Source organism: Solanum verrucosum, unplaced genomic scaffold, assembly GCF_900185275.1.
Source record: "Solanum verrucosum unplaced genomic scaffold, falcon-dt-bn FXZP01000108.1, whole genome shotgun sequence".
In the NCBI taxonomy this organism is placed as follows: Eukaryota; Viridiplantae; Streptophyta; class Magnoliopsida; order Solanales; family Solanaceae; genus Solanum; species Solanum verrucosum.
In genome coordinates this window covers 5439543-5467009 of record NW_026020274.1, presented here as the reverse complement: position 1 = coordinate 5467009, position 27467 = coordinate 5439543, and the positions used below count along the sequence as shown (strand labels likewise).

Sequence of the window (27467 nt, the reverse complement as noted above, 5' to 3'; positions counted from 1 at the left end):
GCTAGAGGTATCAATGTCCTAGGCTATAACAAGGGTAGGTGTTGAAGATCAAATTAATATTCTCTTTTCCAAATTATGTAACATATTTCGAATAAGTTTTTTTTATCGTTATTTTTTATATATCTTTTATATTTTGAAGTGTCAATTTTTTTTTTTTTATATATATTTGTAGATTTCAAATTGTACAACATGATTAATATAATAGTATGCAAACCACACAAGAGATGTAAACCGCTCTAGCCAAACCCTATACGATAGACTCAACTCATAAGGCATTGAGGGGGATCGATCCCGGGTAATTCGTGTGGATGACGACCCTCTAAACTAACTGAGCCATCTCGAAGGACTATTATCTTAATTTATTGTTATGTGAATCGTTAGTTTTAGTTTTGCTAGCTATAAGATATCTGAGGATCAGAGGACCTCTTTAAGTGATTGTCTAACAGTGAATATATATATATTTTCTTTTTAGAAGATTAAAACCATCAGGTGATGAAAAATCAAAGAAAAAAAGAATTTGCTAACTTTGTAATATTTGATAGCTTGTAAGTATTAGTTTAAACAATTAAAAAGCGCATATATATATATATATATATATTATAAAGTTACTTTGGACTCCCTAAAGCGAAAAATCTATTGTATCTTTATTGTTTTCTTCTCCTCTTTTTTTTTTTTTTTTTTTTTTGTTTTCTTCTCCTCTTTTTTTATACTCTGGTGTTTTATTATTGCTATTACAATATGAAATTTGGGGAGACTACACAACAATTTTGAGTTTCTTTTACCTTTCCTAATTAATACTCCCTCCGTCCCTATTTACTTGTTCATATTTCCTCTTTTAGATGTCCCTATTTACTTGTCCATTTTGACAAATCAAGACAGGACAATTTTTTTTTCCTATTATACCCTCATTTAAACTTCTTGAAAATTTAAACTCCCCCCAACATTGATTAGTTATCTTGAATAAATTTATTTTGGAATCATAATTAATAAGGGAAAAATTGTAACTTCACTATTGTAACATCCGGTAAGTTGAAATAACTATAGAGAAGCTGGAAATCGGAAATAGTCATTTTTGGAAGGAATTCAAATCTGGAAATTTGGTCAAGTGTGGGAAATCAGTGAGTTTTGTCCAACTTTGAGCAGTCATAACTCCTAGCTCAGGATGATTTAGGAGTAGTTCCAGTTATTTTTGGAAATCCCTTGGATTGATCTTTCCAACGCCGTCTAGTTTTCTTGATTCCGAGTTTGTACGAGCGAGTTATGCCCTTTGAAAGTTGGGCAGTTGGCAGGGAATCCGTCCGGAAATTTTAAGGGCATTTTGGTCTTTTCCCTAGCCATTTCTTTTGGGGTTATATTGTTGTGTTAGGCTGATTTTTGGATCATTTTGGTCCCTTTTTAAAAGAGTGAGAGCTAGGGCTTGAGAGTGAAGAAGAGAAGAAGAGGAGAAGAAGAGGAGAAAGAGGAGATCAAGCAAGTTTCCGTCGTGGATATCGTCGGGGGTGATCCCCACTAGGTATGTGAGTTCTTAGTGTTGGGTTGATCCTTTCCCCCACACACTAAACCCATTTTTATTATTGAGAAAAGATTGGATATGTTGTTGAAGTTGTTGGGTTGTGTTGTTGATGTTGTTGATTGTGTTGTTGAAGTTGTTGTTGGTTGTGGGACATGATTTGATTGTGTTTTTGAGTTGAATCTCTTGTATGTTGAGGGATTTTATGATCCTTAGTGTTTGGAGTTGAAACCCTTGAGGTTAGGGTGGGTTAGAGTTGGAGAAACAAGAGAGGAAAGTCGAATTTCGGGGAAAAAGGGGCTGGGGCGTCGCGCCAGCCAGCGCGCCCCAGCAGGGGCTCTGAAGTTTCCCCTATGGTGCTGCGCCTAGCAGTGCACCCCAGCAGATCCTCTGAGCTCCAAGGGCTGACGCTCCGTGCCTTGCAGAGCGCCAAGGACGCCAAGTTCCCCCATTCCTCCCCCACTTTCTCATGCATGTTCCTTGGTATTGTACCTATGTTTTATGGTTATTTCCAACACTCTAAGGTACATTTAGACATCCCGAATTCATCCATAAACATGTGATCATATCCCTTGAATCCATAGTTCAATTCGAGGCAAGTTAGGATTGAAGTCAAAGTGAAGTTAGAGTCAAGTCAAGTAAAGTTAAGTAGTAAGTCCAAGCAAGTCCTCCAACCTTTTCAAGAGTCGTTATTGAACGTTTTATCTTCGTTTCAAGTTCAAGTCAAGCAAGAGTATAGAGTTCCAAGTTAAGTAAAGAGTCTCGAGTTTCAAGTTAAGTCAAGAGCATAAAGTTGAGACCTTTTCTCAAAAGCTACTAGGGAACTAAGTATTCCCAAAGAGGTTTGTAAATGTTTTACATTTGAGTAAGAGGGGAACCATGTTTTCCAAAAGAGCCTTTTGGCTAAGTTTTGAGCAATTATCTCAATTAAAGAAAGATGTGTTTAAAGACACTTATGAGCCAAAGTATTTTTGGGAGTAGTATTGAGCACTGAATTGGGAACACGAGTTCATATTAACTCAACTCTCCATAAGAACCATACGCCAACATGGGACTTGACGTATCATTCTTTTTAGATGATCACGTAAGATTAGTCTAGTGGATCCACTAAGCAAAAGTAAGGTCCTATATCACGGCAAGGTATAGGATGGTCCTTGGGCAACGTGAGGTAAAACGTTGTTCCACCACTAGGGCTCATAGTGGTGGTTGTCGGTTAAAGAATCTCCCATTAAAGTTATATTACTTTTATATAAGTAAAGTTGAGTCGTTATTGTTTTATCACTAACGAGCTAAGTTGTTTACACTATTTTGCAAGCTTTATATATTGCTTGTGTCTTATTGCTTTATATATTGAGTTCAGTTATTCATGAGTCGAACAGAGCCAAGGTAAGTGTTCTCTTGTACTCTTTTCAAGCTTAAGCTGTGGTTTAGCTTTCCATCTTGCATACTCGTACATTCAATGTACTGATGTCAGTTGGCTTGCATCTTATGACGATGCAGATACAGGTACCTCGGATCAGCATCCTATGCGTCGTTGATCTAGCTGAGCACTCCAGAGTCAGTGGTGAGCCTCCTTGCATTCCGGAGGACTCAATTATTTTGTATTCTTAGTCTTGTTTTGTTAGGGTGTTGCGGGGCCTGTCCCAACATCCATCTCAGTATTCTAGCGGCTTCATAGACAGTTAGTCTGTTAGTTTTGAGTCTCTCATCTATGTATATATGTAAATAATCTATTTTGAGATTCGAGTTGCCTTTGTGGCCAGATGTTATAAGTTAAGTTGTTTTGTAACCTTGCGTTTGCATTAAGTTTTCTGTTGAGTTAGGTTTCCGCTGAGTTAAGAAAGCCAGGTCAAGGGTTCGCTTGGGGCCAGAAATGGTCTCCGGGTGCCGGTCCCGCCCAGGGTGTAGGCTCGGGGTGTGACAACTATGCTAATCATTGTTGCCTTAATATGTGTGCCATTTTTAAAGTGGACAACTAAATTGGGACGGAGGGAGTATGTAATTATGTTTCAGACAAAAGATTTATGGTTGCTGTGAAATGTATGTGTTACAAATTTTTTTGCCTCTTACACGGCGAGAGTATGAGAATATTTCATATTTCTTGAGTTTTTCCTTTGCACAGCTTTTACGGAGATTAATCACTAAGTCAGTGCACAGTTTTTATCTCTCTTTGTGTCATTTTTTCATATTGTTGGTTTTTCTCGTAGAAGTTAATTTGTATACACTAATTTAATGGAGTATTTCACTGTCAACTTAAAAATAAATCGTGTTGGATATTAAAAATCATGAAAAAGATGTTTGATTAAAAAGGATTTATTTGTTATAGAAATTGTGACATTAGTGATTAAGTATATATTGATAGTTTTATAACTGTCCGAAGCGCGGACATGTACACTAGTTATGTTATAAGCTCCAAAGTTCAAAGTAATAAATATAATATATTCTTTTAAAAACTAATGCATTAAGAATCTGAAATGTTACGTTCAATGGGTCAATAATATGGATTAGATTCATGGTATAGTGTGTTCTTTCAAAATTCAATGCATTGATTTCCTTAATTAATTTCAAAAGATTTGAAGATTGAGATTTAATGTATAATTATAGACCAAATTCATATGATTTAGTAAAAAATGTACTTGAATAGTCATTTCCTACAACTATTTAAGAGCTAACGTCGATAATGGCGTTGAGATAATACCTTTAATCCTAATCTCATCTACTGAAAAAGGGAGCCTCCTTGATCACCTGAAGAGATTTTTAGGCAGAATTGGCATAATTATTACCGTGAGGATTGAGCTGCCAAAAGAGATTATCCTCCTTTGGGCTGGAAGATAAGATTTATGCAGTCCATAGAAAAAGCAATGAAGTCACAGAGAATTTTATGAGTTAGCTTGCGCAATAATGTGAAACCCATATTTGTTTCTTCGGAGAGTCAGGTAAGGCCGAGGGGATTCATTCAAATCCTTTTTGATGAAAAATTACATTATTTATATATGGTTAAAATAATTTTTGATGTAAATATTGAACCTTCGTGTGTTTAATTCTTCATATTTTAAACCCCTTTTAGCGAAAATCTTAGCTCGAATACTGTTTCATTTATATATATTTCCCCCCCTCTTATAGTGTTGATTTTATTATTAATGTCTTAAAATCCATTCAACTTGTTCCAAAATAAAAAAAGAATTCCATTTGGATTTCATGCAACCAAATATGTTGAAAATAAATTATTGTTACCAATTTGCTTATGGGTTGTTACTGTTGCTGTGAATGTTGTATTGTGGTCAAAGTGGTTTGAGGATGACATTATCACATTGGCTCATGTTATCTACAATTGTTCCTCCTTGATAACATTGGATCTGAGTTGTTGTGAATTTGATAAAGAATTCTGAGCCTAAAGTTGAAATATATTAGTTTAGATGATGATGACGACATTGTAAGCATATTGTTAGGTTGTCCTGCTTAGGAAACTCTTGATTTTCCTCAAATCGAAGGATTCTGTTGGCTAGAATTTGATTCTTCAAATGTATTTTCTGTGGTCAGTGTCAAGCTTATTTTTCTAGTGGAACTTGTCCTAGTGAACATAAAGTTATTAGACATTCGTCGAAAGATGTCTAGAAATACCTTGAGCAAACCAAGTACAACTCATTCGGAAAGTAATCTTAGCACTAACCACAGATGATTCATTTACTAGCCTAAACTTGAGATCAAACAAATCTTGAGAGATCTCCAAATGTTGAGTATGCGATCATCGTAGTTAACTGCAGACCAATAATTTCAAACTTAAATCTCTTTAAATTTTTAGATGACCGAATCCGTAGAATTCAGAAAATTCAAGAGATTTCAAAGCAGGACAACCTGAGAGTAAATTTACAAGATATATCATCATCATCTAAAGTAATGTATTTCAACTTTATGGTCTTTAAAGACTTCCAATCTATGATCAAATTGACAACACGTGAGATTCAATGTTATATCAAGGAGGAACACTTGTAGATAGAGTGTGGCAAGTTGTTGATGTCTTCCTTATATGAATTTGATCGCAATACAACATTTTTGTCAACACATTTGATTTGTGACTCGTAGTCGGACAGGTGCTTGAAATCCAATTGGAATTTATTTTATTTTGGAACAAGTTGAATGAGCTAATACAATAATCGATAAAGGATATAAAGTTTGTCCGTTGCGATTTATCTTTACAACTGATAAAGAAGTGATAAATTGAAGGCCACAATAGTACCATCTTTTGGAAAGAAGACATATTGCGAAGGCATCCTCAGTTGGCAAAAGAGAGAGAACCTGAACAAGAAGGTCGTCCGGCAACTCTTGATTCGATCTTCAACTCTTTTCTTGATTTTGATTCTTCATTTCTTTTTAGTATGGAGGCATAGATGTTAGGATCGAAATGATCTGGTGTCATGTGGAAGCTAGCAAAGTAAACCTCGAAAGACCGTGAGTAAGAAGACAAACGAGAAATAAACCAAAAGATACAAAAATTAAACGTGATTCAGTCAACCAACCTACATCCACAAAGGAGATGAGCAATTCAGTATATAATTGGAATACAAAGAGGTTCACACAAATGATAACTTGTGTCCCACAAATTCTCACCTTAAACTAAACTCTCAAAGTCTCATACGACTATATTATGAATGCTACTTAGAACGAATAAGTCTCTATTTCTAGAGTCATAAAATTTTTCCTACAAGAAAAGGACTAGCCAAATATGGAAATTACATATTTTTCTTTTCCTAAAAGAAAAACCTTATGATAAGAAACTCAGAGTAGTAATACCCAAAAATAGATTCATGTTTGGGTGCTAGTTTTTCCCAGGGTGATAACATGCATGTTTTTCCTTTATTTGAACTAGTAAGTAGGTATGCGCGTTGCGTTAACCAAGTTAATTAGTATAATTCCTATTAGGAATTAAATAGATATAATATTTACAAAGAAATGTATTGGAGTTATAAAAATAAAAATAATATTTAATAATTAACAATAAAGGAGAAGGCCATAATTTGGTTTAAAAAAAGTACTTTTTCTGAATTTTATGTCACCACCATCACCATCACCAACGACAATATACCCATACTAATAAATACACTAAATTAATTTGAAAAAGAATATAAGACCAGATACAATGGAATTCCCATTCATCAATATATTCTCATTAACTTCATTCATAAAGTTAAAGTTAGATTTTCCTAACTTAATTGTCTTAATTCCTCACATTTAAAATAGATCTTTACATACATATTTAGTTAATTGTAATTTGTATGTTATGGTGGTTTGAAATACAAACTTATGGTACCTACTCTATGAACTTAGCTGAACTTCGTGCAGTCATAAAAATCAATAATAAATTGAAATAATTTATTCTAAAAATATAGTTGGGACAGATAAAAACTTAATTTCTTACAAATACAACATTATGTACAATATATACGGAGTTACTTTTCCTACTTCTAATCTCATTTTCCTCATCATTTTTGGAAGATAATTAAAGATTTTTTACTGAATTAATTTTGGTGAAGTAGTTTAAATAATGGCTTATTTCGATCAAATCACGTATTAAGAAAGGAAAGAAAGAAAAAAAAACAGAGACAGTAACATGCAAAACTGAACAATTGAAGTAGATTGAAACATTGATGAAGTTTAACACATTTATATGATCAATATGTGTCACAGTCTAAGTTCATGAATCGTATTATCTGCTTTGGCCTGAGAAATAATCCTTTCTATATTCTGCAATCTTTGTGGAATATCCATCAAAGAAACTAAAAGCATCTACAAGCTTCAGAGTTTGTCGACTCCGGGCACACACAGCCATAAGAAAACTACAACAAAGAGAGATACTAGCAGTTACTTTACTCAACAAAGAGAGTTTGTTGACTCCGCGCACACTCAGAATCTGCCTGAGGAATGAAGATTTAGGGCAATCAACCAATTAGATGTAATTGAACAGCCTTATTAATTATGAGCATAACACCTCGAGTAAACGCATTCAACAGCACTATAAGCCTCAAAATGTACAACAGCTACAGATTATTTTCTTAAACAAAACAGTAGGAACCTGTCGTTTGTAGGTTTGCGTCAATCTTGACAGTTTCGAGAAAACAAAGTTGCAACGCAATGTCAAGAGTGCAACAAACAAAGGCTTCTAAGAAACCAAGCAGCCATCGAATGCCATAGTTCAAAATCACGACTGCAGTAAATCAAAAGCTGAAATATAAGGTAACATTTCCAGTATGCTGAAACAAAACAACTTCCAATCTGGTCATGCTAAGCAATCTCTTGGTAACTAATCACAAGATTTGTTGATGATCTTGGGGTGCCTAACAATTTCTTAGCTAATTTCAATAAATGCCGGGACACACAGCTCTCTAAACAAAAATCGCATTCTCTTCTCTCTGCTACGATAACAAGCTTCTGCAAAGCCTCTGCATTCTTTAGTTGAAACTTCAAAAGTTTACAAAAGCCCATAGTAGACCACATCCTCATACATTTTCCTACGCAGCCAACAATCTTAACATTCTTGAGATTAGGAAACAGAGGGTTTAGAATCCAACGCCAGAAATTGATGTCATTTACTTCGTCCAAATAGCTTTGCACAAGCTCGCAGGGGGAATCATTATACTGGAACAAAGAATATAATCAGGACCCAAAGTAGGTCTACAGCATAATGGAAATATTACACTTAAATGATCTCAAAACCCATAAAAATTGAACAGTTCTCAGCAAATGATTATAATAGCTAATACCTATCATAAATACTCATACAGTTATACCATACATATTATACTTCGATACACCCAGCTTTAGAGTTAGACATTTGCATCTCAGTTTTGGTAGAATCACACTTTCAAGTTGCAACATGAACACGACCTGGTGAAATAATCTCAAAGAAATAGGTAAAAGTTCGAGAAAGAAGCAACTACAAATAAATGTAATCCACAACCACTTGAAATAAAAACAAACCTTTGCAAACCAACTTCCAATTATCAGCTCTGTCACATTACTCAACTTTTCAAGATAGTCCAGAACAAGGTTTCTGATAACTTGATGATAATAAGGACACTCGTCTTCGTCAATGTCAGCTTCCCTCTTGCCAACAGTAATACAAATATCGCTAAAAGTGAGGCTGGCAATAACCAAAGAGGAGACATTGACTTGCCTACACTTGAGTTTTCCAAGATAGCCTGAAATATCCAAATGCTTAAGATGTGGGGCATTAATTTCCAAAACCTCATTTCCTCGAATGTCAGGCAACAAATGGTTTGACAATGTTAGTCTCTTTAAATTTGAAGAGGTAATCTTCAGACTACGAAACTTCTCGCAAAACGACAGCTCCATAGATTCCAAAGAAGGACACCTTGACAGTAATTTCACAATATCCTCATCATCTAAAGATTGTTGAGTGCAGCGTTAGGCTGGTTAGAGAGTTCCAAGCTATGTTCAGTCGTTTACCAAACACCCAATTTGTCAAAGTCAATGTAATCAATGACGAACAAGTGTACATAGATAGAGGCAATTCATAAGAGAAATGTGTGTAAAGGAAATTGGAAAATGCCCAAATGTACCTTAGTCTCAAAGCACTAACTAGTTAGTTAAAAATAGTTAGTACTGTTTATGAGGCTAAGCTAATTAATTTGTTTTAGTCATTAATCTGGATTAGTTAGGAATATTGTTAGATAGTTAGTTAGAGTGAGCAGTCATTTCTACTTGTACTGTATATATAGAGGCACATGTATTCAGTTACACAATATGAAAATATCTTCTTCTTCCCTAGAATCTTCTATGTTTCTTTCCATTGTTGGTATGTTGATTCATACACCTTCAGTAATTTGACATGGTATCAGAGCCATGACAGGTGCAAATCGAGGGGATTGCTCACATGCTGTGAAGAATTCGAGGGATTGTGTGCTTGTTCTCGCTTAGTTTACTCTATTTTCTACCAATTTTTTGCTAGGTTTTCTGCCAGATTTAGGATTCATGGGGGAAAATGCTTTTGCGAACGCTACAACTACAATTGATTATCATCACCCTCTCTATCTGTATCCATCAGATGCTCCTGGTTCGCTTTCGATCGGAATCATGTTGACTGGATCAGACAATTACACATTGTGGAGTCGAGCTGTTAAACTTGCGCTGCTAGGGAGAAACAAATTAGGATTCATTGACGGTTCTGTCAAGAGGAATCAGTTCACAGGAGATTTGGCCAAGCTTTAGGATCGATGCAACGCAATTGTAGTCTCCTGGCTAATGTGCAATGTCAGCAAGGATCTTCTCAGTGGTGTGCTATTTTGCTCAAATAGTAACTTGATTTTGGAGGACTTACGAGAGAGATTTGACAAGATCAATAGTTCCAAAACCTTCCAATTGCACAAGGAAATTTTTACTTCAACTCAAGGTACTTCTTCAGTTTCTGTATACTACTCTAGACTCAAGGATTAGTGGGATGAATATGATTCGATTATGCCCCATCCTTCTTGTGACTGCCCTAAATCTAGAGAATTCATTGAACATCTTCAATATCAAAGGGTTTTACAATTGTTGATGGGATTGAGTGATAGTTATAGCCAAGCTAGAAGCCAGATCTTAATAATGCCACAGGTTCCTTCTGTTAACCAAGTTTATGCAATGGTCAATCAAGATGAGAGCTAAAGGATTGTCGCAGGGACTAATACGGTGCTGACCTCTAATCCTACAGCTATGTACACTTCTAAACCTAGTGGTGATGATCATTATAGGTCAAAGAGGAATTTCAATGGTAATCTCTTCTGTGATATTTGTCACATAAAGGGTCATATGAAGGCTGACTGCAACAAGCTAAAGAAATGTGATCACTGTCATCTCACTGGACATGTGAAGGGAGATTGTTACATACTTATTGGGTATCCAAGTGACTTCAAAGGGAAAAAGAGAGCTAATGTTGTGACTGGCCCTGTTTCAGGTAGTTCTGCTATAATTGATGCTAATTGTGCAGGTCCTCAGGACCAACACCATCATCATCAGATGGTTTCTCAGCAACAAGACAACTTCTCTCAATGTTGTCACAATCAACCCATGCACCCTAGACCTGGTTATCCACACATGCAGCAACAGGACATGCATTCACATGTACCAAGCACTTCTGAGAGCAGAGAAGCACATGCTGGTGGACATGGCAATGTCAATGGTAGTGCTCATATGACAAGTAATTTCTCTACTCATTCCCAGGATCTCATAAAATGGATTGTCGATGCAGGGGCCTCCAAACATATGATAGGAGATCACACACATTTATTGGATAGGGGATCAATAGAAAATGCAGGCCATGCACAGCTGCCCACAGGAGAATCAGCTAGAGTTTCACACATATGGAGCTATCATCTAGGTGGAAATGATGTTTTAACAAATGTTTTGTGTGTACCAGACTTCAAGTTTAATCTTATGTCAGTTTCACAAATGACAAATGACTTGAATTGCTGTGCCATTTTTTATCCAAATTGTTGTGTTATTCAGGATCTTATCTCTGGGAATGCGAGGGAGATTGGTAAAGAAGAGGAAGGTCTTTATACCCTATATTCACAAGCAGGAAACAAGAAGATTGGAACTGGAAAATGTTTTGCAGTTACAGAGGAGGTAGATGCTGCTACTTGGCATCAGAGAATGTGTCATGTGCCAATGAAAGTTCTTAGGAAAATACCTATGCTTCAGAATCTAAATAAGAATGTTGTTTTCACTTTGAATAATTTGTGAGGTTTGTCCACTTGCCAAGCAAACCAGATTACCTTTTCCACATAGCATGAGTAGATCTACTTCTAGTTTTCAATTGTTACATGTTGATGTATGGGGACCCTACAAATGGGAAACTTTTGATGGAATGAGATATTTTCTAACCATTGTTGATGATCACACAAGGTGGACATGGATATTTTTAATGAGGCTTAAATCTGATGTGTTGATGTTAGTAAAAAACTTTTTTAATGAGGTAGAGACACAGTTTGGTAAGAAAGTTCAAATGCTGAGGTTGGATAATGGTGGGGAGTTCTATAGTCATGCTTGCACAAAATTGTTTCAACATTGTGGCATAGTACATGAGAGCTCTTGTCCATACACACCACAACAAAATGGTGTGGTGGAAAGGCGACATAGACACAAACTTGAGACTGCCAAGGTAGTCAAGTTTCAAAGTGGGTTGCCAAGTAGATTTTGGGGGTTGTGCATTGAGGCTGCAGTGTATATTCTAAATAGGATCCTTTCTACTGTGTTGAATGGGAGATCACCTTTTCAGTTGCTCTACAATAAACTTCCCTCCTTAGCACATCTAAGAGTCATTGGATGTTTGTGTTTTGCCACCACTCTCATCCAAAAGGATGAGTTCAGTCCTCGAGCTATAAGAGCTGTGTTAGTTGGATATAGTTCTCATCAAAAAGGATACATGTTATATGACCTCGAAAACAAGTCTTTCTTTGTTAGTAGAGATGTGGTTTTCATGGAACCAATATTCCCATTTCAGAATGACTTGCAGAATGACAAAGAAGATGTTTCTACCACTGCTCATTTTTCCTATGATGATCTGGTTCCTTCCATTCCCATCTCTTTATGTGATGATCCCGTGATTGCCCTTCTTGGTTCACCTAGTATAGAAGGTTCTCAGGAGGAGGATGTATCAGACCCTATACCAGCTGCTGTTAATGTGAATAAAACCACTGCTGCAGATATCAGAAGGTCTGCCAGAGGTTCAAGACCTCCTATATGGCACAAAGACTTTGTGCTTCAAACTGGTTCCAAGAAATGTTTGCACTCTATTGCTAATCATGTTGACTACACTGGACTTTCCTCAAAATATCAAAGCTTTGTAGCAAATTTTTCCATTGAAACTGAACCTGCCAGTTATTCAGAGGCTGCCTCTGATGCTAGATGAAAGCATGCTATGAAGTGTGAAATGCAAGCATTGGAGGATAACAACACATGGGAGATTGTGTCTCTTCCACAAGGCAAGAAGGCAGGATGCAGATGGGTATATAAGATAAAGTATAAGGCAATTGGTGAAATAGAAAGGCTAAAGGCTCGGCTGGTAGCTAAGGGGTATAGTCAAAAGGAAGGATTGGATTATCAGGAGACTTTCTCCCCTGTTGTTAAAATGGCCACAGTCAGAGCTGTTATTTCCATGGCAGTAGTCAAGGGGTGGAAGTTATACCAAATGGATGTATACAATGCATTCTTACAAGGTGACTTGTATGAAGAAGTATACATGGCCATTCCTGAAGGTTTTTTTGTGAAAGAGAAAAGTGTTGGAAAAGTATGCAAGCTTTTGAAGTCCTTATATGGCCTAAAGCAGGCTTCACGACAATGGAACATTAAGCTTACTACTGCCTTGACCTCATCTGGTTTTCATCAAGGTTCAAGTGATTATTCTCTGTTTACTAAGAAGGAATGTGACAAGATTGCTATAGTCTTGGTTTATGTGGATGACTTACTAATTACTGGTAATGATCATTCCATAATTTCACACACTAAAGAAGTATTGCATGCAACTTTTAAGATCAAGGATCTAGGAGAACTTAGATACTTCATTGGCATTGAGTTTGCCAGAAGTGAGGAGGGGATTTTAATGCATCAAAGAAAGTATGCCTTGGAGTTAGTGGCTGACATGGGACTTGCAGGTGCTAAGTCTGTTACAACTCCCATGGAGCAGAATCAAAAGCTCACCACAGTTGAGTTTGACCAACATGTACCATCAACTTCTGAAGATTTAACACTAGCAGATCCCACTAGCTATCAGCAACTTATTGGTAGGTTACTCTATCTCACAACAACCAGACCAGACATAGCATCTGTTGTACAGAGCTTGAGTCAATTTGTGCATTCCCCAAAGAAGTCTCATATGGAGGCAGCCATGAGACTTGTGAGGTATGTAAAGCATGAACCAGGATCAGGAATATTGTTGTCTGCTACTAGTGATAATCTGTTGAAAGTATATTGTGATGCTGACTGGGGAGCTTTCATAAACAGTAGAAGATCTATAACTGGTTATCTAGTACACTATGAGAGTTCTCCTATTTCATGGAAGTCCAAGAAACAAGCCACAGTCTCAAGGAGTTCAGCAGAGGCAGAGTATAGAGCTATGGCATCCTCAGTTGCAGAAGTGATATGGATGATAGGGTTGTTCAAAGAACTTGGTGTGCAAGTGAAGACACCTGTTTCCTTGTTTTCTGATAGCAAGTCAGCCCTCCAAATAGCTGCCGATCCTGTATTTTATGAGAGGACTAAACACATAGATATAGATTGTCACTTCACTAGAGAAAGTATTCAAGATGGTCTGATTGCCACAACCTATTTGCCTTCATCAGAACAACCAACTGATTTGTTCACTAAAGGCCTTGGTAAAGCGTCTCATACTTACATGATGTCCAAGCTCGGAATGAAGAACATCTTCATAGGTCCAAGCTTGAGGGGGAGTGTAAAGGAAATTGGAAAATACACAAATGTACCTTAGTCTCAAAGCACTAACTAGTTAGTTAAAAGTAGTTAGTACTGTTTATGAGGCTAAGCTAATTAATTTGTTTTAGTCATTAATCTGGATTAGTTAGGAATATTGTTAGACAGTTAGTTTGAGTGAGCTGCCATTTCTACTTGTACTGTATATATAAAGGCACATGTATTCAGTTACACAATAATGAAAATATCTTCTTCTTCCCCAGAATCTTCTCTGTTTCTCTCCATTGTTGGTATGTTGATTCATACACCTTCAGTAATTTGACAATGTGAAGAATATGGTTGTGCATAAATCGCAACATCTTGCACTTCTTTTCCCACAACAAAATTAATCCATTGGCTGATTTTCGAATCAGATTTCCACAATTCAGGTTGCCAGAGTATAGTATGAAAATCGAGTACGAATTTCAGTAATTGTTATAAAAAGTAGTATAATAACTTGCTTATTTATTGTAGCAAATTCAAATAAAATTACTATCCATTTTAGATTTTCTTTTTAAATTAGACTAAGACCACCCTATTTATCATTGAATATGATTGATATAACCAATTAATCAATTGCTATGAAAAATACATCAACTTTCTTACTTGATGTAGAGAATTTCAGCAATTCTATAAAAGAAGGCAAAAATGGGTCAAATCCTCTCCTTCCACTAGTTTACTAACAACATCGCAATTCTTTTTCGATAATCTCAACATCACAATCAACTCAACTATTATTCAAGACCCATAAATATCAAGGTCATTTAAAAGAAAATAAAAATGGTCAAATCAATTCTTTTTCGATAAAAGAAAGCATTCAAATTCAAAATACCATAATCACAAAAGTAGAATTTTCGGCTAAAATCATCCTTCAAGTATAGCCCAAACTTATGCTACATTCTTATGGTATAATTGTAAACAAAAAACATCCTTTAACTATCCTAAAATGTGCAATAAACATCATTTGTCATTCATAGGCAAATAATTTGGCATTTGTGTATTTCCAACTTGAAGACAAGGCAACCTGTGTATGTTGAATGACAAAATAATAGGTTTCTCAACAATATTCCACAACAACTTTTATTGTACGTACCTCTTTCACCATAAGGAAAACTACCCATACAAATAAAATACAAGGATTAGAATGATGAGTTAATTCCACATATAGACAACAAAACATTAAAGTTCAAAAGTTGCTAAATTTACTTTAGAAGGAAATGAGACTTAAAAATTTATATGCAATATGCCCGCAATCTCTTTTAAACCTTTTATCAAATAAGTAATAAAGGGCATTTTACATTGCTATAGCAAATCTTGATCATGGCTACTTCTACTTGTCCTTTATAAATACAATAGTTCTTTCAAGACCATAAAGACATATAAGAATAAAAACTAGCATCCTAACCTTTCATACAGTACAAAACTCTTTCGCTTGGAACAAATTATTTTTATGCCCAAAAGCATCAAAAAGTCGAACTATTGTGCATTATCGTTCCTGAAGGACGAAGACGGTCAATCCACAAAATATGGAGATTTGGGGGAATTCATTTGCTATAAAAAGTACAACAATTTATTTAATTGATGTAGAGAATTTCAATAATTGCAATAAAAAGTATAATATAACTTGCTTATTTATTGTAGCAAATTCAAATAAAATTACTATCCATTTTAGATTTTCTTTTTAAATTAGACCAAGACCATCCTATTTATCATTGAATATGGTTGATATAACCAACTAACGATCAATTAATCAATTGCTATGAAAAATTCATCAATTTTTTTTACCTGATGTAGAGAATTTCAGCAATACTTTAAAATAATGGGTCAAATCCTCTCCTTCAACTAGTTCACTAACAACATCACAATTCTTTTTTGATAATCTTAATATCACAGTCAACTAAACTATTATTCAAGACCCATGAATATCAAGGTCAATTAAAACAAAATAAAAATGGTCAAATCAATTCTTTTTCGATGAGTTTTGTTCAAAATTTCATATGATTTGGAGTTGTGGAGAAAAGTGTACCATTATAGGATGTTGAAGTTTTGAAACTTTGAAGAAATTTTAAGTGTCTTGTTTTTTCTTAAGTGTGTCTTGTTGAGTTGGGTTGAATTTGAGCTCAAAAGATATTGACTTTTGATATTTAGTTCCGAGGGAAGCTACTCTTGAAATTTGAGGTGATTTCGTGAAGAAGTTGAAAATTTGAGAGTTGTTGATGTTCTTCATGTGTTCTTGAGGAAGAAGAAGCAAAAAGAGTACATTTGATCCAAAACCTAATTGAAAAGTGTTGAAAGTTATTTGGGATCTTGTACTTTTGAGTAAAAATATCTATGTAAAACAACATCAAACTTCTATATAACTTCAGAAGATTGAATACACTTTATTGTGAAGACGCTAATTCTACAATTCAAAAATCAAATCATGTATACCATGCTTAAATTCTACTAATAATTCATAGTCAGTTGCAGGGGTGTTCACAAGTTGGTTTGGATCGGTTATTGGTTAAAATCAAAATTAAATCAATTTAATCAGTTTTGCAATTATTAAAATCAAACCAAACTAAATATAATATACATTTATTGGTTTGATTGTTATTGATTTTAATTTTTGTTTGGTTCAGTTATTCGGTTATTAACCGTACATAAAAAAATATTCATTAAAAAGAGGGGAAATCGAGGTGACATGAGCACACGTTCAGGTGATAGAGTTTATGGTACACCTATAAAAACAACACAACATCAGAGGTCGAAGAATCCATATTTGATGCAACAAGTCGACGTTTCTGACATTGGGAATTCTAATCACGAATCTTTAAATGAGGTCCCCCAACATGTTGAAAATTCGGTACATCAAGCCAAGGAAATTATAGTTTCAACTGCTATGAATACGAGTAAGGACGTTGATGGCTCATTAGCAATAATGCTAGACAAGGGTTTGAACAAAGGGAGAGGAACTTGCAGCAAAGAGAACTGGAACATGGTTATACGTAGGAAGGCATCATCTAATGTTTCTCCAGGTTCGCGACGTAATTCCTCAAATGACCTATTATGCTCGAATAGTTTTGATGCTTTCTTGAAGGATACCGGAAAAGATGGTAATGTTATGGCTCCAACATTACACGTTTCTAATCCTGAAGTAAATAAGATTATTCAAGAATGTGAGGCTGCCATGGCACTCAAATCCAATTTGGCGATCAAGCCACCCATAGTCACTTTGAACACCTTAGCTCATGAGGTCCCTACCTAATCTTTAGAGTCGTTTAGGGAACTTCAAGGTGAATCTGGACAGCTCATTTTGTCCAAAGGGAATGACAAAAATTTGGTGACAGGTATGTCATCACTTTCTCAAGCTAATCTCACAAATAATTTGATTATTTTAAAGGAAAATCAGGGGGAGAGGAGTGCTCCTAGGTGGGATGATTTGGTTGATGAAGAAGTGCAGGTCTCACCTCCTATTTTGAATGGAAAATTAAGTCTACAAGCTTTAGAATTTGTGCCTAAAAGTGTGATTGCAAAGAAGAATGAAGTAGAGGCTTTAGCATCAGGAGTTAATCCCACTAATACTTATGCTATTGATTTGGGCGATGATTCTTTTGATGAGGATGAGAAAAATAATATACTAGACGATTGTTTTGATAAAGATGCTAGGTATGGGGATATCTCACCTAGGCATCAAAGAAGTGGAAGTAACAAAAGCAAATGGAAGACACATGGTAGGCAACACAGTTAGGATGGTAAAGTGACCGGGGAGTTTATTCCAAGGCAACTACCTATGCGACTGGCAAAGCAAAATCATATGATAGTGTCAATAGATTTAACAAGATCCAATCAACCCAAGAAAAAGTGATGAACTATCAAGTGTTGTTGGATAGATTTGAAGAAGAAGACAAGAGGAAAATACTTCGGGTTACTTTAGACGGGCAACCTATTTTTTAATTCATACATTTGTAAAAGGAAGGTTGAGGTTGATAACACAACTTTCTTGTTGGCTTTTATATTTTTGCATTATTTAAGTATCCTCATTTGTAATATCATCATAGAGTATGTTACTAACTCAATGATGATCGTAGAATACCTAGTTCTCTCTAGTTCTTATTTTCTTCATGCTTGTTAATTAGTAGAGGTTCATAACCTTATTAGAATTGGTAAGGTAATGCCTAGCTCCCCTTGCTTGTACTTATTCCTCTAGTGAGGATTTTTATATTAATAAAACACCACTAGACACTCGACTGTCTAGTGGTATATTAAGGAAAAAAAAGGGGAAAGACAACAATTCATATAAAAAGAAATATAATTAAAATGATTAACATTACAAAACTTTCGATCACTGAATTTACTGTGAATAAAGCTTCAAAATTCACCATTTGGCCTGGAAGGAAGAGACAATGACATTCCTAGTCCCACAAAAAATTATCATAGACACTTATATACGTGAAACTGATAAGATAAATATTCTCATCTTGAAAGTTTTTTATTTCATAAATAAATATTGATGAATACATATATAAGATATTTAAACTTGTGTATAAAAATAATATATTACCCATGTATAATAATAGAATATGTGTATATAATTTATCAATTCGGTTGGATCGGATTATTTCTTCGCTTTTTTTGAACAAATCAAAACCAAAATCAAAACCAAAACCAAAACCAAATCCAAATCAAATACTTTCGATTTTTAAAAATCAAAAACCAAATAAAGTCGGTTTATCTAATCCATTTGATTTGATATTTTATATTAAAATCGATTTTTATCCATATCGAGAACACCCCTTAACAGTATTACAAATATTGTATATATATATATATACACACACACACACACAAACCTAGGTCCAATATTTGTGTCTATGAGCTAGCCATCAACAGACGGACATCCTTTTACCGCAGTCTTCCCTGTTCCCTGTTGGGCATAGACTTTTCTCCGTTAGGCTCCTGTAAGGGTGGGTATGAGAAGGGTCCCCTCTCCCTTGTCAAAGCTTAGTTATCCGTGAATGAGAACTCGTTTTGCTTGTTGGCTGGCTTATGATGGTTTTCTGTCCCAATTCAACATATTCCTTTTTTTCCTCCTGCTTGGTAGTAGGCTTGTGTGCGAGCTTGGTCCGATTTCGATTCCTAAAGCCCACGGAGAATGGTGTGGAGCCTCGCTTTCCATGCTTCTCCCCTTGCCAGTGTGTTGGTGTCGATGAAGCTTTAAGTATGAAATGCATTTTGAAGGACAAATCAACTCATGTACATCATGCTTAAATTCTACTAAGTAATTCATTGTCAGTTGTACAAGTATTATAAAGACTCACATTTTGATTAGGGTAAAGCTTATTCGCATTTGGCGTATACATCAACCCAATACATGAATGCCATGTGTTTGAATTTATAGTTTATTTTATTTAATCTTAATTAATTAACATTTATTTTACTTCATTAAATCATGTAGCCATAAAAATTGCATTCGTTTAGTGTATACACCAGGTGTGGATAAGTTTTTACCTTTTGATAGTCCTATAGGAAGGAATACGTTTTGAATTAAATAATTGATATATACTAATTATTTATATAAATTTTATTATTAGATATACATTTTGATAGACATTTAAATCAAATCTTTTAAAACGGGAATCCTAATTATAATTTTTGTTATTATTATTTAAATGTTTATAATATATGAAAATACTCTACAATTTTTCTAAAAATAAATCGATAGCATAATTTTGTTGTCCACTATTAATGGATACTAATTAATTTGGAGAATATTTGTGCAATGGCTAAATTTGAATTGATATTATTAATTATATTTGAACGCTATTAACCATTTAAATCTTAGATTTAGATAATCAGATTGCATACCATGTTTGACTAAATAACCATTTCTTCTGCACTATATATATAAGTTATTTCAGAAACATAATGAAAAACAAAGATGACATTGATATTTACAACTATATGCATCATTATATTAGTTTGGACCACCATTGCCTTTTGTTTGGTTGAAGGTTATGGGTCTAGCCAAAATGCAGATTTCGTCCTTGAGGTATAGTTTTCTTTCTTTTTATAGCTAAGTTTATATGTCGTTTTTTTAATAAATAATTTGTTGTGAAATTAATTTAGTGTGCAGACTATTCACGGAGATATTTATGATTGTGTGGATGTTTATAAACAACCAACTCTTTTGCATCCGATGTCGCACAAAGAAAGAATTAAGGTGCAGGATTTATACTCATACAACTTAATTAACAGATTTTTTCTTCTTTTCTTTTGACAAACAAAAGCTGATAATAACACACAATTCTATTGTTTGCAACGTTTTGTATTTTTATCAAAGGTGGAATCAAGTTTTGAAACTTATGAATTTTTTAATTTTACTGAATTTTAAATAAATAATTTATACATATTTTAACAATTTGAAAAGAAAAATTTAATACTAGTAATTCACATAAGATGTCTTCCCAAAATGTTACTAATTTATGTTAAGACTTCAACTTATAGATCCACGCTAGTTATCTTATTATAGGGTTGAGTTATCCCCAATCTATTTCTTTATAAGATATAGTTAATTCATAATTAAAATTAGATTCTTAATAAACTAACCTTTGACGATTTCATATAAAGATCCAATCAATTAGTGAAGCCATTAATCTTGATAAGAATGTTGAAGATTTAATATATAATTAAGTATAAAATTAATGTTGAAGATTTAATATATAATTAAGTATATAATTAATGTTTAATATATAGTATATGTAGTGTAACTTTTTGAAAAAAAATGTTCAACTCTATCCTTGCCATTAAAATATAACCCTTACATGCATTTATTTTCAGTAATATTTTATGTTTACTTGAATATAATTTTACTAGTATTTTCTTTGAAATTCATCATTTTTTTGTGTATGTATGGGGATTTTCAAAATAACAGATGACAATTGCTAAGGAGCTAGAAAAACAAAGATCAGTCAAAGCCAAGCGATTACAAAAGGATGAAAATATTTATTTTAAAGCAGAAGAGTTTTGGTTGAATAAAGAAGGTTGTCCAATTGGAACGGTTCCTATTCGACGATTGACACAAGAACAACTCGAAAACACCAAAGATGCCTCCTTAAGCATGGCAAATGAATCCCTTGCTGAAGATATCATCGATGTAACTACTTTAATTATTGAAATTTATCATTAATAGTCAACAAATTCAATTTCAAATACTTATTCTAATTAATTTAATGTAATACTATACTTCAGTTTGCAGGAATTAGCATAAACGCATCTCCAGAAATAAAAAAATTTACAAGTGTCTCAACCAGTGTTACTTTGTATAATCCACAAGTAAATGGACTTGGCCAATATAGTTCCGCAACAATATTTCATCAAAGTGCAGATAATGCGACAAATTTCGAGCAAATACAAGCGGGATGGATTGTAAGTTTTTATTTCAAATCAATGATTTGATCCTATAAGTATTTTTGACGATCCAATTTCCTAAAGTCATGATGTTTATTTGGTTTAGGTACATCCAAAATTATACGGTGATAGCCGGACTCGGTTGTATTCCCATTGGACAGTAAGTATATTATAAAGTAATTGATATTTTTTAAAAATAAATAATTCAAAAGCATGTAATGTAAGTAAATTTCATTTTTTTGAATTAAATAGACAGATGCCAACCGGAAAATAGGATGTTACAACAATATTTGTCCAGGATTTGTTCTACTTGACAATGAGGTACCAATAGATTATGCTTTCCCAAAAATCCCTAGGTCAATGTATGATGATTATGAATTGCTAATTCAGATCTACAAGGATCAAGGTAATTAAATTACAATAGTTGTAATACTTTGGAATATTAATATCAATAAGTATCTTGTTGTAACTCTGATGTTATTTTATTTTTTGCAGACTATTATCTTTTCATACAGTCTATGTTTGTTATTGGATTTTTTGCCGAAGACCATTTTCAATGAATTAAGAAATGAATCGCAGGTAGTGCGATACGGAGTACACCAGCGGGTGAACCATATAGTCTACCCATAGGAAATGGCAATCCACACACCACTTGTCATATGCGTCAAGTCATATATGGAGTGGGCTATAATCAAGATGTTCAACCTGATGAATCGTTGGTTCAAACTCATCAATCTAGATGTTACCATGAAGGAAGTGAGCATAATGCTCATGATGATGATTGGGATTATAATTTTTTGTTTGGGGTGGTGGTTTTTGTTGAGATGCACCAATTGCTTGTATTTAATTGATATATAAAACTAAGAAGCTATTATATTAGTTTTTGCAATTGCAATTGCAATTTATTTTGGGCTATTCAATACTTGATGTGCCTGTTATTGAAAACATATTATGTCAATCAAACTCTTCACTTAATTAGCTAACAAGTGTGGCGAGACGAATGTGATTTTTGCATCCTAAGTAAGAGAATTTTTTCAGTTTGAGCTTAGGAATAGAAAAATTCCTGACAGAAAACACTTTCTCTTGTAATGTGAGCGCTGCAATGTGTAAAACACTTCACTTTGGGATCGCAAGGCACAAATTAACTGTAATCACGATGGATGAAAGTCCTATAACAAAACCATTTACAACAGACTACGTAGAATTGAGTACGAAACAATCGATTGGTTGTTGAATCAAGAGCATGTACAATGCTGAAAAGAGGGGAAAGCGTCAGGTCATGATTAGACCTTCATCCATAGTCATCATCAAGATCCTCATTGTTATGCAGAAGCATGCACTACAACAAATTAAGTTGACCCTTTAACAACAATTAGTCTCAGCTTTAATGACGATTACTTAAAAATTTTTAAAATACAACCAGATTCCTTTCAATTAAATAAAATTCCCAAACATTCTCTCCAAATTCAATTTCAGTCCCCAAATTCTAAATGTCTCGCCACTCTTTTCCATTCCATCTGAAGCGATTGCCTTGAGATTCACCAAATATCTCTCAAGCATCAGCAAGCCTCCTTCCATGGCTACATACGACGGTTTCAGTCTGAAGCACCAACAATTTCTCATTCTTTCAGTTTGCTCGCTCTTCTACTTCCAACGGGTTAATCTCTCTCTTTAATTTTCTTCTGAAGTTCAGCAACCTACTGATGAATCTCGATTTGCATGTTTTCTTATTTGATCTCTCTTTCTCGCTGGTAATGTATACGTTCATGTGCTATCAGCCTATCAGCTAATAAATATGCCTTTATCTTCAATTTTCTTATAATTTGGTTTAAATTTGTTTATAAGATAAGGAATGTTACTAGATCCACTAAGTGTTTGACAAAATATCTAGAAAAAACTTGATCTACTGCTTCTGATTAGGAATTTCTTTTGTTGCAATGTTGGTATTTTCTGTCAACGTTACTTTGACAACCTTTGGATTTCACTTTTCAAAAACTTGAGTTGATTTGATTAGTGTAAAACTGTATATAATAGTCATTTTTGCTTTCTTCTATGTTTAGCTCGAGAAGAGGATTTAAAGTTCTCTATTTCATGATCAGTAGTCAAAGTGAGGTAAGAACATAAAAATCCCTTTGTTATTCATGATTTCTCCTCTTCATGTCTTTTGTTGAATCAAGTGAATATTTGTACTTCCAGATTTCGATTCCATGTCTCTCGTCTTTTTGTTGTTCTTTGCTTGATGAACTTTCCAGTTTTGTTTCTTTTCAGTGTTAACACTTTTTAGTTGTGCAAATCCTTGTCGATATTGATAAATGAACAATTTTCTGTGTAGTCAAGCAAATAGAAATAGTAGAGCTAAGTTATGGTTTTACTATTCAAATGTAACGGAAAAAGAGTAACAGGGAGAATTACACAGCACGCAGGAGATAATAGAGCGCTATAAGAGGCCTACTTAAGACAGAGTTCAACCTGAAAACCAAGTTGGGGCACAACATCTGCAGGTAGATTCGGGTTTCGTGTCTCCTCTGTATAGGATGAATTAGAAAGCAACTAGTAGTTTCTTGAAAGTTAATAAAGTTTTACTGTAGCTTACACAACAATGCAGCATATGCAGTAAGTTTAATGAAGAAGATAGAGCTCCTTGAAACATCGAAAAGGTTCAATTAAACCTTACTCCAGAAGTTGTTGCATTGTCATTTCTCTCCCTTTTTAGTAAGTTTTAAAGATGCTTCTTAAACAAATGAAATTTCCGTCAGGAAATTCTTGAGAGAAGATCTGCTGTCATGTACCCTTCAAGAAGTACAACAGATAGAAAAACAGTTGGAATAGACTGTCAGCACCATTCAGTCACGAAAGGTTTCTTCTCGAAGTCTTAGAAATGATCTATTCTTCTTATAAGTCTCGGAAACTTGACATTTATCTTATCTTGTTCTTTTAAGGTTCAAGTTTTTAAGGTGCAGGTTGAGTGACTAAAAGAAAAGGTAAGGCCACATTGACTGATATATTTTGAGCTTTAATTCACACAAAGGTAAAAAAAAAATAACAATCTATCTATAGACTATAGGCCTTACTTTGTTGAATGTGAATGTCTCTATCGTAGAATTTTCAACTGCTTTACTACTTGTTTGCTTAATGCTTCACTTTCTTACGAATCCTGGAGAAAATCCTTGCTGCTGAAAATGTAAAACTGAGGGAGAAGGTATATTTTTCATTTCCTTACATCAACCTTAGTATAGTCTTCTTTTCTTCAATTCTTCGACTCTAATTCATAAATATAATCAAATATAAAATTAACTTATCCGGTGCCTATGTTTATAGTTTGGTGACCTTAACAGTGACAAACACCAAGTGAAGAGAAGGAAGGAGAAGCTCTTTGTACAGATGGTAGCGAGAAATCAAATGTTGAGACTGAATTGTGCAGAGTAAGGTGTCTCTAAAAGAATTGATTGGTGTAGTATCTTCTTGCCTATCTGCAGTTAAAGGGGTAGTTAATCATTTGTCAAATTGTGTTCATGCAATTTTCTCATTCTAGAAGCATAGTCAAGCAAATAAAATTAGTAGAGCTAAGCAAAAGATGCCTCACACGTAGCAACCTTGATGAATGAACAGGTAGTCATGCATAAATTACTTGAACAGATAGTCATGCTTAAATTACTTGAACAGGTAGTCGTGCATAAATTACTGGAACATGTAGTCGTGCATAGCAAGTCGTCAGGTAGTCCACAAAAACAGGTGCTTGCACATCCCGCAGTAGCAGGCTCTTTCACTCATTGTGGTTGGAATTCTACACTTGAAAGTATTTTGGATGAAGTCCCTTTGATATGCAGACCATTTCTAGCAGACCAATTAGTGAACGTAAGGTCTCTGATCCAAATATACAAGATTGGGTTTGAATGGGAGGTTATGGAAAAAATGGTCATAGAGAAAACAGTAAGAAAACTCATGTTAAGTGAAGAAGGCAAAGATGTGAAGAAAATAGTAGCAGACATGGAGCAAAGCATAGTTTCTGGTATGCAGATTGATGGTATTTCATATAAGAATATGAAAGATTTGGTAGACTTCATTTCTGCCTTGCCATCATGGCTCCCTCCGCCAACACCTGCTGTTGGGGCAATCTTGAGCTCAAACCATATATCAAGCAAGTGTTTACATATTTTTGTTGCCTGCTACCTTGAAAAGACAACAAGTCCTTAATCACAAAAGGAAGAATAAGATCCTCCCGATATTACATATGATCGTGATCCAAGCTGTCATACTTTTACTGACTCAGTTTTCTTGTTTCTTCATTGTTGAACACATTCTTTTTATTTTATGATAACTTGAACACAATCTTATAGGTAATTCATATTTTTACCACTAGAAGACAATAAAGTGGATGTATTAAGTTTTTGATTGCTCTTTTAAATGAATGACGTTACCCTATGGTATGTTAATTTCTTAACTGTATGCACTGCTAGCATCACCCTATCATTTTCTTACTGTTATCTATGTGTAGGTTACATCGGAGAATTTGAGTACGTCGATGATCATAGGTCCGGAAAGATTGTTGTCGAACTGAATGGAAGGCTAAACAAGTGTGGTGTCATTAGTCCTTGCTTCGATGTTGGAGTCAAGGAGATTAAAGGATGGACTGCTAGATTGCTCCCTTCCCGACAGGTATAGTAATTAATATATTCACTTTGTTCCCTTGATCAATATATGGAACTCTGTTTCTGGTTATCTCCAAATTGAGCCGAAATGATTGTTGGGGTGAATGTCAAGTCATGGTCATATTAGCTTGTGAAATAGACATTATTAATTTTTGATTGCTTACTTCTTTGCTGAATTATGAATTGCCTTGCTAAATGGGCGTTTGACCATGTTTCATTGTGAAATTTGAAAAAAGTAGTTTTGTTTTCAAAGGGAAAAAAGACATTTGAAAATTATTGGTTCTCCTTAAGCAGTTAAAAATCTTGAGTAAAAAATCTTTAGTACTCGTGGTAAGCATCTGTAATCCATTTATAAATGTCACATAGCAAGCACTCTTTGTAGATGCTAGCAGTTGAGGAAGAATTCCTGTCTATCCAAAGGAGAAATTTTGTATCGTATGGCTTGGCTAACAGAGTCTCTGCTGTTATTTTTGTATTAGTCCAAGAGAAGTGTGTTTCTTTGTACTTGTGGCAATTAGCATCTTATATTGATGCTTATATTTGAAAAATTACAAATTGTATCCCCAACAACATATCAACATCGTCTATGTATTTTGTATGTTGTGTCTATGTAAACTTATGTCCAGCGATACATAAGATATGCAATCACATATACTCAATTGACGTATACATATTTTTTCCGTCTTCTAAAAGTCCAGCTAAACATTGTTTCGTTCACACTACTAACTGGAATAATTGCATCTGCTATCCAAAGTCTGTAATGTTCTTGAGCTCTTAGCTGCCTATTCAATCTGCAGAAACCTTTATTTTCATAACAATATATACCTTTGGAGGTTGGAGCTGCTTGTGAAGACTTCCATAATATAGTCCATGTGAAGTGTGTTTCTTTGAAGAAGTATCTGAACAGTCATATTGTGGATTGAAGCATCATATGTAGTTCATACTTGATACTAAGCAAATGAAATTGCAGACATTTTCTGCGATCACAGATGGAGTAAAAGTCGTACTTGTTTGTCAGTTTTATTTTGTATAGTCTATTTTATGTTTTGATCTTTGCATATTGGTTTTCAACTTGCAGTTCGGGTACATTGTGCTGACTACCTCAGCTGGTATCATGGACCATGAAGAGGCTAGGAGAAAGAATGTTGGTGGAAAAGTTCTTGGTTTCTTTTATTGAGTCATGTTGAAAAGGATGAAAACTTTGGTTTTGCTGTTTGTTGGCTCGTTGTAACAGACCTTTTTCTGTTTTTTCTCGTTACCATCAAATTTATTGAAAATTTTGAGACAATTATCAGATTTTGTTGAAAAACTTGCTGGTGCTTATTGCCTGTTGAGACAATTGACATCTAAAGTTGTAGATATGTTTGTGTTTTTTTACTAGTATAGAAGGTAAGAGAAACGTCCTCTTTTCTTCTAGTCTTGTTAGCTTCTATAGAGCAAGCATACATGTTAAAATT

The 27467-nt window shown here is 34.5% G+C and overlaps 1 protein-coding gene and 3 pseudogenes across 1 annotated transcript; 3 read left to right on the top strand and 1 right to left on the bottom strand.

Moving 5' to 3' along the window:
* Positions 1-7607: 7607 nt before the first annotated feature.
* On the bottom strand, positions 7608-14404 carry LOC125834047 (F-box/LRR-repeat protein At3g03360-like; annotated as a pseudogene).
* Positions 14405-19892: 5488 nt separating this feature from the next.
* On the top strand, positions 19893-22212 carry LOC125834046 (uncharacterized; annotated as a pseudogene).
* Positions 22213-22604: 392 nt separating this feature from the next.
* LOC125834045 (UDP-glucosyltransferase UGT13248-like) lies at positions 22605-25555 on the top strand (annotated as a pseudogene).
* Positions 25556-25765: 210 nt separating this feature from the next.
* LOC125834044 (40S ribosomal protein S15a-like) lies at positions 25766-27260 on the top strand. The gene is made up of 2 exons (XM_049513221.1): positions 25766-26017; positions 27089-27260. Exons 1-2 carry the CDS (start codon positions 25766-25768, stop codon positions 27185-27187), a joined length of 351 nt encoding a protein of 116 aa, XP_049369178.1. The 3' UTR covers positions 27188-27260.
* Positions 27261-27467: the final 207 nt, after the last annotated feature.